General features: G+C 45.2%; 1 protein-coding gene across 1 annotated transcript in view; it reads right to left on the bottom strand.

The window, feature by feature from the left end:
• Positions 1-9,621, bottom strand: part of LOC146854031 (alpha-N-acetylgalactosamine-specific lectin-like) — a 93,280-nt gene extending 83,659 nt beyond the window's left edge. The window contains exons 1-2 of the mRNA XM_085651885.1: positions 9,344-9,621; positions 4,879-4,926 (exon numbers count right to left, since the gene is read on the bottom strand). Of these exons, the coding sequence (XP_085508011.1) occupies positions 4,879-4,921 (43 nt within the window). The 5' untranslated portion in view covers positions 4,922-4,926; positions 9,344-9,621. The remainder of the gene's footprint in view (positions 1-4,878; positions 4,927-9,343) is intronic.
• Positions 9,622-13,093: the final 3,472 nt, after the last annotated feature.

Here is a 13,093-nt window from a genome sequence, read left to right as displayed (position 1 = left end):
CACAACTAAGGGCTCCCCTAGGTGCCTCAGGGGTGAGGTGCCATTTACCCATAGGAAGAGACAGTATAAAAGATAATCCCTGGGGAGGGAAAAACTGCCAATTTCATTTTCCCCTTTGTAGATATTTAACTCCATAGGCTAATACTGGAATATTTTATTGAAGTATAAATATTGCTAGGAAGGACCTACAAAAATGTCATTAAAGGACATAAAAGTTTGGTAATGGTAAATCCAACAACGTGTCACTGTTGGATGTATCATAACCAATATAGAAGAGAAGTTATAGGACTTTCTTTTCCGTGAGCCACAATCCAGCCTTCAAGTAGCCTCTGCTGAATAGTCAGACTTAAAAGGATTGGCCAGGCTGCTTTGAAGAGGTGATTAGTGACCGGCATAGTGCAGAGGTTATCTGATAATCCACATTTAATAATTCACATTTGTAAAGCGCGAACAATCACCTGTAAGGGTCTCTAGGCGCTGGGGGCCCTCGGGAGGATTAATCAAGCTATTGCCCAGAGTCACATGGTGCTGGGCTAATCTGCTGCCGGTGCCAGGGATCGAACCATGAACCCCAGATTCCAGAGTCAGTCGCCCTGGCTGCGGCGCCACCTTTAAAGCTGCAGAAAGCAGGTCAGGACGAAGGATGGGTAAATCGAACTGGGCTTCAAAGAGAGCAGCACAGTAAGGAATGACAGCGAGGCCAACCCCCTCTTCCTGTACCTCCCAGCCAGATGGCAGGCCCGGGAATGGAATTTGCTGAAGGTCTCGAAGGGGAGTGTTAACGTAAATGAACCACACCAGTAGGTTTAGCCAGGTCTAACTCTCCTGGAGAGGAATTCTCCATTTTGAATTTTAAAGTTCAGTGCTTTGTGGGACAACAATATGCCACACTTTAAAGGAAGCTGACATGCTTTTGGGCAGCACCCTGCACCTCATTGGACAAGGGTGCTCCCTGCTTGTAGCCCCAGATCATTGAATAAACATGTGAGAGCTGCATAGCCACTTGGCTTTTCTCCCTGAATCTACAAGGAGAAGAAGGACTGCCCTGCTGGAACCCTGGTCTGCACTCCAAAGGATTGCAATCTGAAGGACTGCTCCTGCTGATTAATGGGTGGACTCCCTGAAAGCAACAGGTTAACAGAGTTTCCCTGCACCATCTCCGTCAAGACGTCCCCAGCCTGGGGTGCTTCCAGTGGATTTAAGGATTTGGCCCGATGCATTGTGGGAACTGTAGCACAAAACATCCAAGGACCATCTCAGAGCTTCTAGACCTTTGGATTTGTGTGTTTGGACACTTTGAACCCTCAAGAGGAACTACGGGAAGATGTTCCAGAAGTTTGTAACAACTTTTGGAAAAAGCTCTGTAAGTGGACCGACCCGACGTCGAGTCAAGCCACGGTGTGAATCCGGCTTGATGAAGTGCCTTGCTCACCGTCGAGAGAAAATCCTCCTACCTGTGAAGGTAAAAATTTGACCAGGGCCTCCTGCTTAGTGTATCCAATGAGGGTTCCATTACAGTCGGCATCAAATTTTGACATTATCCCAGTCAAGTGCAACCAGATGCCCCAGGTTGACGCTGTATGTTTTTATGAATTAGAAAGTGTTAAATATTTAAAAAATCATATAATTCCGGTTCCCTATATTGGATTTTTGTTCATTTGGTGTCTTTGTAAAGATACAAATATATGCTATATTTATAAATCAGTGTGAGATTTTTATTGTGTTGTGGCGTACTTATTTAATTCATTGGTGTTTTAAAATAATTCACATACCTGTCTCCAGAGTTAAGTCTGCCTGCTTACAGCCATCTACCAAGGGTTGAGCCAGGGGCTACTGTATTAAAACCTTGACATTACCTTTTATTGCGTTAGTGGCCTTATTGCTAGTGATATGTGCATACTCACCCCTACTAATAATCCACCTTCCTCCACTCTTCAATTATTTTTCTTTTGCAAGTTATATGTTATTCCTAGGAAAAGGTTTTCACTCCCACTCTTGAGGGCCCTAAATGTTAGGTTTTGTCAGCCCGCTGTGCACCAACTACGGCTGATCATCCCAATACACCTGTTTGATGGTTTATAAATTCATCTCTGCCGCTGGTAGACTGAGAAAAATGGTGGGGAAATAACTGCGTATCATACTCTGGTGAGTGTGAGGGGATATTGATGGATTATCAGCGAAATGTAATTAAATTGTACCTTTTGCACATTGTGGTATTTTTCACATTTTTATAAGCATGTTTTACTGGACATTTCTTTTAAGGGGTATATTGACTCATCTTTGGTTTTTTAAACATGATACAAGCCTTTGAATGCTTTGCTTGTATGCTTGTATGGCTTTCTCTCAACTGAATAAAGCTTGTTATGACTGACTGATGCATTCATGGAATGGAACGTTGGAAGGGTCTATGGATGGTAAAAAAATAAATGAGTACAAGGACTGACATTACAGAGGATTGAAGGGTGAAAGAAACTATTCTAGGATGTGTTGAGCTTCACTCACATAAACTCATTGGAGATATGAATCAAAGTGGGGGCGAGGGGTTTTCATTTTCTAAATGATTCCTTTCAGAATGCGAAGTTGTGAAATGGTTTCCCTGTTTTTTTAACTATTAGAGATTTTGAGGGTAAGAGGGATCGGTAGTTTTAAAAAGTGAGGGCCAGTGTCAACCGAACTCTGCTTTAACTGGAAATGGTTCCCAGTGCTTAGAGGGGATCTCAGGTCTCTTCATGTTCAGCTCAGACCCTGGAAGGGAACAAGGCAGCAGTAGGCACTATAAAAATCTGTCATAATTGACAAAATATGATTTATCTGGCCTTGGTGCTTGCCTCCTCTGTTCGTGTCTGAGGCTGGTAGGTTGATTCAGGCAGTGCTTAATTTGAGCCGGTGGTTGCCGATGTGAGCAACCGGCACTAATCTTTGGGTACTGGCACTTATTTTCCCACACATGATTGCCTGAGAGCACGCAGGACAAAAATACTCAAATCGGAAAGGCAGAAGGAAGAGCAAGGCAAAAAAAGCAGGAACCTGCAATGGTGGAATGAAGGGGCAGGGAGTGTCCGGCATTAAAAAGGGATGAGGTGGATTGAAGACCACAGAGCCTTGATATTCAGTGCACCAACGCATAATTACACTGGCTGTGGGCTTCTGAGTAAAGCTTTTGGCGTAGGCACTCAGGGCCATATGTACAATGAAGTGGCGGAGAGAGGCGTTAGCCTTCCTTGGCTTAACGTCTCTCTCCGCCACTTCTGAAACGCAAGGCTGCACCATATTTACAAGAATGTGGTGCAGCCTTGTGTTTCCCCCTGCGATGGTGCTAAGTTTAGCAACTTAGCGCCAACGCAGACACCACAGTGCAAGGATGTCTGCGTGCAGTGGAGGATTGTTTATGTGTAGGAAGGTGTGCCTTCCAGCACATAAATAATCCTAAAATGCCATTTTGTCACTGTCATGTGTTCTGCTTTATGCAGCACACATGAAAGTCACAAAATGTCATTTTTTGCACATAAACAAACCATGGCATTTTGCTCTTTTCATGTGTGCTGCCATGTGCACTGCACAAGGCAGCACACATGGAAAAAGCAAAAACGAGGAGAAATAATGCATTTCTCCTCGTTTTGCCTGCTTACGACCAGGTTTGCCATGGTCTTAATTTTGGCGCTGCCTCCTATGTATGCCATCCTTGTACATAGGGGGCAGCGTCTAAATGAATGGGTGTTGCGGTGGAACACCCACCGCAACACCCACTGCCCACCCCTTTCACGCTAAGCATAGCATGAAAGGGGGCCTTCTTTACAAGGCAGCGTTAAGCCACATTAAGTGGTTTAATGCTGCCTTGTAAATAAGGCGCAGCCCCCAATCGTCACCACAACGTTGATATAAGTGACGCTGTGGTGGCGATAGGGGCTTGTGCAAATCCCCTCAATTTTTTACAAATTAAGCACTGGTCTGGCATTAAGCAGTTGAGGGAATACTTGACTGTGCAAATGTGAGAGCAGAACTCCGCACTTTTCACGTGTAATGCTGCCATCCTTCTCTATTACATTCACACTGCATGCGGAAGTACAGTGACTGCTCAGCCTCCCTCCAACGAAAAGACATGTGCATGTCTGTGATTGGCCAGTCATGTGCATGTCTGTGATTGGCCAGTCATGTGCATGTCTGTGATTGGTCAAGATGAGAGCCCTAATTCCGGCCTGACGGCATGAGCAAGCATTTGTGTGACTGACAGTCTTCTCCTTGAATAGAAAGACAGCGTCTGTGTGTAGCTCCACCAATCAAAAGTTAGAAGGGATGAAGAGGTGAGTTAATAAGATTGGGGGGATAAATCCTGGGGCCTGTGAAAAGAGATTAAGGATGTCCCGCATAGATGACTTTCCAGGACCTGAAAGACGAATATGTTTGACCACTAACAACCCCACACCGGAGTTCTTTTCTATGGTGAGCCAGAACTTGGAATCACTGGTTTGGCAGACGCAGGACTAGCCCTTCATACCTAAACCTAAGCTCCAAGCGCAGGATACTCCTGCTACAGATGAGACTGGTCAGTTGCATAATGCGATATGATAGGGCCCCCTCCAGAACCTGATGTGTGGCCCCCCAGGTTTTCATACCTCACAGATATCCTTAGGTTGTAAGCTGAATGGGGCCCCTCAGAAGGCAGATATGCCCCATCATTGACCCCCCCCCCCACTCCCACTCCCAATGACACCGTAGAAACACTACTAAACCCAAGGGTGAAGAGATGAGACATCTTCCCTTTCATCAGCGCCCCACAGCCTGACAGATATTAGCTGCATAAATACTGTTGTACCTGAATGATGCAAATATTTAATTTAACAAATCACTTGATAGAAAATAAGCTAAATTGTAACAAACCTCCCACTGCCAACAAACTAAGTAGCAGGATAAATTTCATCATGGTTTCTGAAAAGGAAAAATATAGGAAAGAAATTAGTTATTTGTTATGGTTTTGCTGCACAGCACAATACAACCTTAGCACTTAAAAGGCAATGTCATGTTCTGAGCTATTCAGAAAGGCGCCCAGTGCAAAATTGTTTTGCATTATAGGGTAGTTTTGGGAAGGACTGGGACAGGAAACTAGAGTGAGGCCTTTTAGAGCCCTGTTCCTTGTCTCTTTGTGCCTCTGCTTTCATGACCCTGAGAACAGGGGTAGCTAATGCAGTGTCATGGATAGCTAAGGGCATGGCAGGGGTAGTGTGTGCTACCCTGGGCTCTACATGACGACCATGTTTCTCTGCTGTAAACCTGGGCGCTTAGAAAAAAAAACATATCTTTTAAATGTCTGCACTGCCTCAGCATACCTCTGTGCATGGTCATTTATTACCTGATCAGCAGACTCAGCCCTTAGGGAGGAAAAGACCTATAAGTGTGACCTGTGATATTTGGAGCAGAAAGGGCTCAGTTGGCCTTTCTGGGCTGAAGACAATTCTGTGATTCTGTAGGGAAAGCTCATTCCAGCCGCCTCCCAGCAAATGCTTCATAAAAGAAACATCAGTCTGAAGAGAACTATAAGAAAGATGGCAGACAAAGAAATCAAGACATGAGAGGTGAGGAGAGGGACTGCAGCTAAGCGCTGAGTGAAAATATGGAGCGAAAGAGCAATTGTCAGAGGTGGTAGAAGAGGAGGTATGGTAGCTTGAATGGTGGTAGAAGAGGAGGTAAGGTAGCTTTGTGATTCCAGAGACACCAAACTTGGGGGTCTTATCTTTTCCCAATTGGAAATCACACGTATAAAGTGGTGAAAAACAACTTTGGTGGTTTTCACTACCAAGACATGTAAAACTTAAAAGTACATGTCCTGTCTTTAAATTCATTGCAGCCTGCCATTTGTAATATCCAGGGCCTACCGCCGAGGTGACTTATATTTATAAAAAGGGAGGGCTTACACAGGGCAAAACAGTTGTTTTGCCAGGTCGACATCGCAGTGTACACTGCACACACCGGCCCTGCAATGGCAGGCCTGAGGCGTAATTAAAGGGTACTTAAGTGGGTGGCACAATCAATGCGGTAGGCCCACTAATAGCATTCAATTTACCGGCCCTGGGTTCAACAGGTACCAAATTACTAGAACCTTATAGGTAAATTAAATATGCCAATTAGGGATAAACCAATATTACTATGTTTAGGGAAGAGGAGCACAAGCACTTTAACACCGGTTAGCTGTGGTTAAGTGCACAGAGTCCTAATACCAGCAAAAACAAGATCATAAAAATGGAGGGAGGCAGGCAAAATGATGGGTGGGGGGAGACCACCCTTAGGCTGTCAGGTCTAACAGAATCTATGCATGATAGGGCACTCAGTGAGTGAGGAATGCCAATATAACATCTTTTTATATGGGCCTCTGAAGCATTTACATTCTGTGTACACATACAACCTAGACAGCCCTTCAAAAGGCTTATAATCCACCCACGACGACTGCAGACCCAATAAGGCTATCCAGAAGAATCCCTGTGGCCCCGCCTGTATGACAAAAAAAACACAACATTTCTCTGGAAAATGCCTGTAATAGACTCACACACCTCACACATTAAAGATAAATTAAAGGGAAACAGTTTTTGAAGCAATCTGTTTAAGATTTATTCAAGGTGACCAGGTCAAGACTCTCTGCAGAACAGAGCAGGCTCTATCAGGAGACCCCCTGAAAGGCTGGTACCCTGTGCCCTTCTTAAAACGCCTCTGGCTGGTTTTAGAAGTTATTAGTAAGCACTTACATCAGCTAAATGCATCACATAGACTTTTGCCTGAGCTGGGCTGCCAGAAAGTGCTTTGCCTGCTATTGGACTTTACATGTTTCACAAGTGATGTCCATGAAGCGTGAGGATTGCTAATTCTGGATCTGGGCCACTAGCAGAATGCTTCAGAAGGGCGTTTTAAACCCTAGAACTCAAGTGCAAAGTCTTGCAAAGTGACACAAAGAGTGCTTAATTTGAGCTGGTGGGTGACGGTGGTGCCAAGTGCACTTATGTTTGGGGATTGGCACTTATTTTAATGCATCAGATTTTTACTGATAGCAAGAAGGGAACACATATAGCAGAAAGGAGGAGGTAGAGAAAGACGGACAAAGCATCATAAATGGAGAAAGCAGGAAATTGCAAGAGTGGGATAAACGGGCACGGAGTGCCCGGTACTGGATTAAAGAGGCTGGAGTGAATTAAAGACCACACCGCTTTGATTTCTGCATGCTGACGTCTAATTACATCAGCTGCGGTCTTCTAAGCAGAGCTTTGGGCACCGGCACTCTGTCATTTACAAATTAAACACTGGACAAAAAGCAATGCAAAGTCATGGAAGGGCATTTACTTTCCAGTGCAAAAGGTAATCTGCAATTGAAAGGTGCCCTTTTCTCAGCACAAACTGCACTTTGCACCTCTTTTCAGCCGAATGGATTTTTCTGGGCAGTACTTGGATGGATATGACGAGTCCCCGTACCTTTTTACAGAAACCTTGATCTGCAAAGTTAGTCAGACCGGGTTTTCGTGCCGTAAACTAATGCCTTCTTGAAGCTGGAGCTAACCAGGAGAAATATTGTAATTTGGTGAATTATTCCACACATTCCAGTTGTGCTGCACTGCACAGCACACATAAAATGGAATGTTTCTGAATTTGTCTCTTCATGAGATTTTGTACTGGAAGGGTAAGCTTCCTCTACAGATCCTATGCTGGAGGGCAAGCATACACCTCTGCACCATGATTCAAAGGGTGTGCGTGGCACAAGGCAGCCTTTATACTGCACCACCAGAGGTTATGACAGCAGCAGGTCATCTTATTAATAAATATGGCTCTGCACTGCTCCACCCTCTTGCACCACGCAGCGCACCAACTTTGGTCACCGTGCTGCATTGCACTAAACAATAATGATTCTGCCTCTTGGTGTTGGTTAGGGCTGAGCTGATTGGACCTTTGGAGATGGTGGGTGGGTTGGGATTTTAATGTTGTAGCATGAAAACTGGGTCCAGAAGACGGAGAACATTACAGTGTATGCACACTCTGACATATGCATCGGACACACCATGTGACTGAAGCTCTGAGCGGAAGTAGGGCTCACATCTAGGAAACAGGGCTTCAGCTTAGAAATCGAATCTCTGCTTGTTCTTTGACAAACATCTGACATGTACCCCTCTAAGGCTTGAGCTTGTGTTCGAGTATATTATGACTTTTTAGAATTCAAAGAGAAATTCAAGAATACGCCTGTAAAGCTGTGAGTGGTACTGGTTCCATGAGCATTTCAGGAAATCATTCTAAATTCTAATCGACTACCTTGGAAAAGAAATTCAAATGTATAACTGTTAGAAGTGTACAACGTGCAAGACTACTTTACTAAGGTATATTTGAACTTTAAAACCTTTATCTTTCTTATTTGGAGAATCCTTGTCTATTCTCCAAATAACTGATGATGCCCTTCGACTAAAGGATGATGGTAACGTGTGTCCACTTATTCTGCTTAATCTCGCATCGGTTTTTGATACCGTCAACTGAACATCCTCACCCTGAACGATCTCCTGGGATGCAGAGGAACTGGGATTCATAGGTTTGTGACCCACCTGGTAAACCGGAAGCCAGTGAAGGTGGGCCGTGCTCAATCGAAACCTGCAGCTGTCCCTCAAAGGGCTTACGTGATGGCGGGCAGGGTTCTTCCAAATGTCGTTCCATTATAAAAGCTATTCCAGGTTGACATCTATGCTAATGATGCTTCTTAAACCAGTGCTGAGTTGATTCAATAGTGATGAGCTTGGGGAGAGTGATGTACAATACGCTGTTGTGGGGTCTGGCACAGCACCCATTTTAAAGCATCCTCATCCATCATCAGTCACGCCTCTTTCCTCAGCCCTCATTCCTTGTCCCTCATTTCTCAGTTGTCACTCCTCACCGCTCATGCCTTACTGCTTAGCCGTCTTTTCCCATCCCTGAGACTTGTATCTCATTCCTCATGCTCCAGCACTGGTCTCTCACTCATCTCTCCTCAAGCCGTTCAGTTCACATCTATTCATCTCCGAAAAATCCTCTTTGCAATAAAACATGACAGTCTTCTATGTCTCACAAACGGAGGCCATTCCTGAAAAACTGGTGAACATTTGCAAAGGTTTGTGTAGATACATGACAATTTCAACGTCAAGAGCCTCCCTACTGAAGCAGAGTAGAAGGCCTGGACAAAAACACATCCCAAAATGCACCTCGACAAGACACAACAAGCAGTTGTGTGGCACTTGGAGTAAAAAAGAATGGGTTTTGTGAAACGGTTGTTAGCGCTGTGTCTGTTTAAAAGTCATACATGCAGACACACAGCTTGATGCCCCCACTCCCACAAGGACGACAGACTTACCTCACAAAGTTACCTGTGTAGTGCTGACTTCAGAAGACCTCAGCAACCCTTGGTCTCAGAGCTCGATTGATCCGCAGCTCTCACTGCCCTCTTATATTTGCAGTCCTGGGCACTACCCAGAATTGCTTCCTCCTTCATGAATTCCTCAATCCCCCGCTCCTTAACCAGAACATCAATGCAACCACTGTTCATTTTGTATGAACAATGACAGGTGTGCCGCCAGGTGAGCTAAGGCGGGTTCCAGAGCTTATGACCTGCAGATGGAGGTTTAAGTGACTGTTGTTTTGCACTTCCAGGATTACAAAGCTTGCGACCGTTCAAATTCCCCTTCTCGTCCTTACTTCCTCTTCTGAAGAATGTAAGCTTTCGCCATTCCTTGATGTGTCTCACAATAAAACTCTTGTGCAGGCATTGGCGTATGATCAAAATAAGCATTGGCTTGGGCGTTTGAGAACGGATGTTAGAGCCACTCTAAGACAAAGCAAGGTTTTTATAGACAACCATCATTAAGTGTCATTTCTATTGGATGACATTTCCTGGCATTTGACTACTGGTATCCTGAGCCACTACCCATGGTTTACAAAGGTCACATTCTTGCCCAAGCCCTGGCACCTGCTTCAGCTAAGGACCTTTAAGAGCACTGGTTTCACTTCCTTATGCAAACCAAACGCGTATCCTGCTGCGGCTAATGCGAACAAAGCTCCCAGCTGTGTTTAACGTTAGTGTCTGGTTTTCCTACAGTGGATGAAAAACAATGAGTACCAAAATTCATGGTTGCAACTCATTGCCCTTTAAACCACAATATATATATATATATATATATGTATTTGGATAAGGATCACAGTATACAGATCACAGTATTAACAGGTGTACAGCTGAACCTAAGATCACTGCCTTAATTCACACAGTTACCAAGAGGTTTAGCACTGGTACCAACCACCATCTTGGGGACCACCATCTCTCTTATTCCCACATCCTCCCACAACGCCTCTTGCAAACATGTGCCCAGCCTTCACTCTGACTTTCAGCATTCCAGACTTGTCAAAAGGATGCCACAAAAACAACACTGGAATCTACTACAGCTGTGACCAGCTAACTGAGCGATGAAAAGGATTGACTGGAAAGAACGAGGTTCTAGACTACTGATGAACCCCCAGTACTAGACATCACAGCGAAGCATCGAACATGTATGGGGGTCCAAGAAGAACTGCTTGAAGAAGCAACAGAAGAGAGTGGGATTTAGGACTTCACCACAGGGACTAAGAAGACATGCTGTGGGTACCCTAACAAAGACCTACCTCTGTGAATGATTAAAGGTCATGAGTGTGAATCGCAACAAGTTTCTACAATCTTGACATTTTTACAAGTTTGGTAAAATGAGTATCACTGAGGAGAGACACATCTACTTTTGACTTTGTTGCAAAACAGCAGGTGCTAAATATCAAAACAAACCTGATAGCTGCTTTAGACAAGTTTCTAAGGCCCTTGAACCTAAATAATTATGAATAATGTCCATGAAAATCAAAGAGAATTTCCCAGAATATTTCCTAGCACCCCCAAACCCAATCTGACTCTAAAAACTGTACTTCTTTTATTTATACAGAAATAATGTGGGAAATGTTTCTAACATTGGTATGAGCATCTCAGGACAGAAATAGCCGCTTCACCATTGTCGGCTCCCTCTATCATCAAGAGGAACAAGGACACAATGCAGTCCCTAAACGCACGCTCAACTCAGCTTTTAAGCCCTACCACCAGTGAACCATGGGATCCACCATTCCAATGGACCATTTTTTCATGAACAATAGCCAGTGCGTGAGTTCCCGTCACGTGACAGACAGACGAGCGGACGGCAGGCGGGTGGACGAGTGGACGAGTGGAGATCCAGAGCCTCAGAGCCCTGAAAACCACAGAGTGCTGTGCGATCCATCAACCGACCGACCGACTAGATCAGCAGCGGGACAGGGGTAGGGCGACGGAGCAACGGAGGGAACAGTAACAACGGTGAGGATATTGACGGTGGCGGTGGCAGAGGCAGCAGGCTGGTTGCAGGCTAGCCCCCAAACTCGGGCTCGGGCGTGCCGGTTTTCAAACTTTACGGCCCTAAGCACCTTGGGAGCTGGCTACTTTCTTAGCTCCCCCAGCCACCCAGCCTCCCAGCCTCCCAGCCCCCTCTGCCTCCTTCTTCTCGCTGACCCCCCCCACCCTCTCCTGTCCCGGCTCCTAGCTATCACCAGCAATCACCCAACTTATCATAGCGGCGACGGGTAACTCAATCGCATTTTCCGGACACGCAACAGCTTATCAGGAGGGCAAGCGCGGCTGCCTTTTAGCAGGCGGCTGCACCAAGTGAGAGCCCCTGGCTACCTGCAGAGTTGGCCTGTTAGATCAGGTCTGACCAGAGTCTGCAGTAGCCTTGCGTGCCCTGCTTGCCAAAAAAAAACTTCTGTCCAAAACTTCATATGAGCAACCGCACTTGAAGCTGTTTCAACAACTCTTAATAACTCTCAATTATCTAAGCTACCTAAAAGCCTAAGCTACCTGTAAGCCTTTAGCCTACAGCCTTACAGCTTATAGTTTTCGCAACGGTTAGAATTAAGAATCACCACCTAGACTCGTCCCACAACCGTGAGTCACTTTAGCTTACAGTTACACCTAGGGTTGCCACGCACTGACGTACCCTTCAAGCTCCAGCCTAGCCTAGCTCAGGAGCACCAACTTTATCGGACGACAAGGGGCCAAACAAGGGAAATTTAAGTGAACTTAGCCTCCAACAATCCCAGTTACTTCAGTATCTGAGTTGCGTCAACTAACCTGCACCAAATAAGGCCTCAGACAACATTCTCTGTACCTGTATCACACTACAGAAGCCATTAGTTTCCTGTTATTCTGCATCTAGGCAGGCCCCATGGGCTCATTAGTGAGAACCAGCGAGAGCTCCCGGAACATCAAGTGCGGAGTATCATCTAATCAATTAAATAAAAAATAAAAAACTTCCTAAGAAATTGGCTGTCGGCGGCACTCCCTCCCCCAAAGTAAGAGTTTCTCAAGCTTTTCAAACATGAGATCGGGGCGGGAGAGGAAAACACCATCAAAGTCCTTAAAAAAGATCGTAAATGCAAAAATCATCCCCAATAGTTCGGAAGCATCGATCGACCGGGGCTCAACAGCCCCCATAAACTTACAGATAAATCAACCCTCAATAAGGGACTACTTTAGGAACCTAGTGCCACTGGCTGTTCCCCCGAAGAAAAACCCTAGTCCAAGGGCACTGATCCAGGCTTTTCCATTAACAAAAGAATAGCAACTCCAAACAAAATTTTAATCCAGGCTTCGATCCATGCGGCAATCAATGAAGGTGAAACCTGCTCGCAGCCATTTTTCACAGCAACCATGGAACCAAACAACTCGGTCACTTCAGCAATCCCAGAAAATAGTCGATCATCTCAAGTCCCAGGACAGTCTCCTCCGAATCAACAGTTAGTTCAAACTGAGCATGCTCCAACCCAAGATTCAACCCTCAAAGATGCTAGTTTCTCAACAGTCCAGCCTGCACAGTTCCCAAGCCAGTCTTTTCCATCACCACCAAAACTCTCCAGAGTATCCTACAAGCAAAAAATAAATGCCAGTGTAATGCCTCCCCAAGTTGTGTCTCATTACCACCCTCAACTTAAAAATCCAGAACCAAAAAGCCAATCAAAAATAGCCAACTCAGGCATCAACATGGGTAATCAAGAGGGGCCAGGAGAC

The sequence above is a fragment of the Triturus cristatus genome, chromosome 4_1, assembly GCF_964204655.1.
Source record: "Triturus cristatus chromosome 4_1, aTriCri1.1, whole genome shotgun sequence".
Taxonomy (NCBI): domain Eukaryota; kingdom Metazoa; phylum Chordata; class Amphibia; order Caudata; family Salamandridae; genus Triturus; species Triturus cristatus.
The sequence above is the reverse complement of the archived record's forward strand: the minus strand, read 5'-3'. Positions and strand labels throughout refer to the sequence as shown.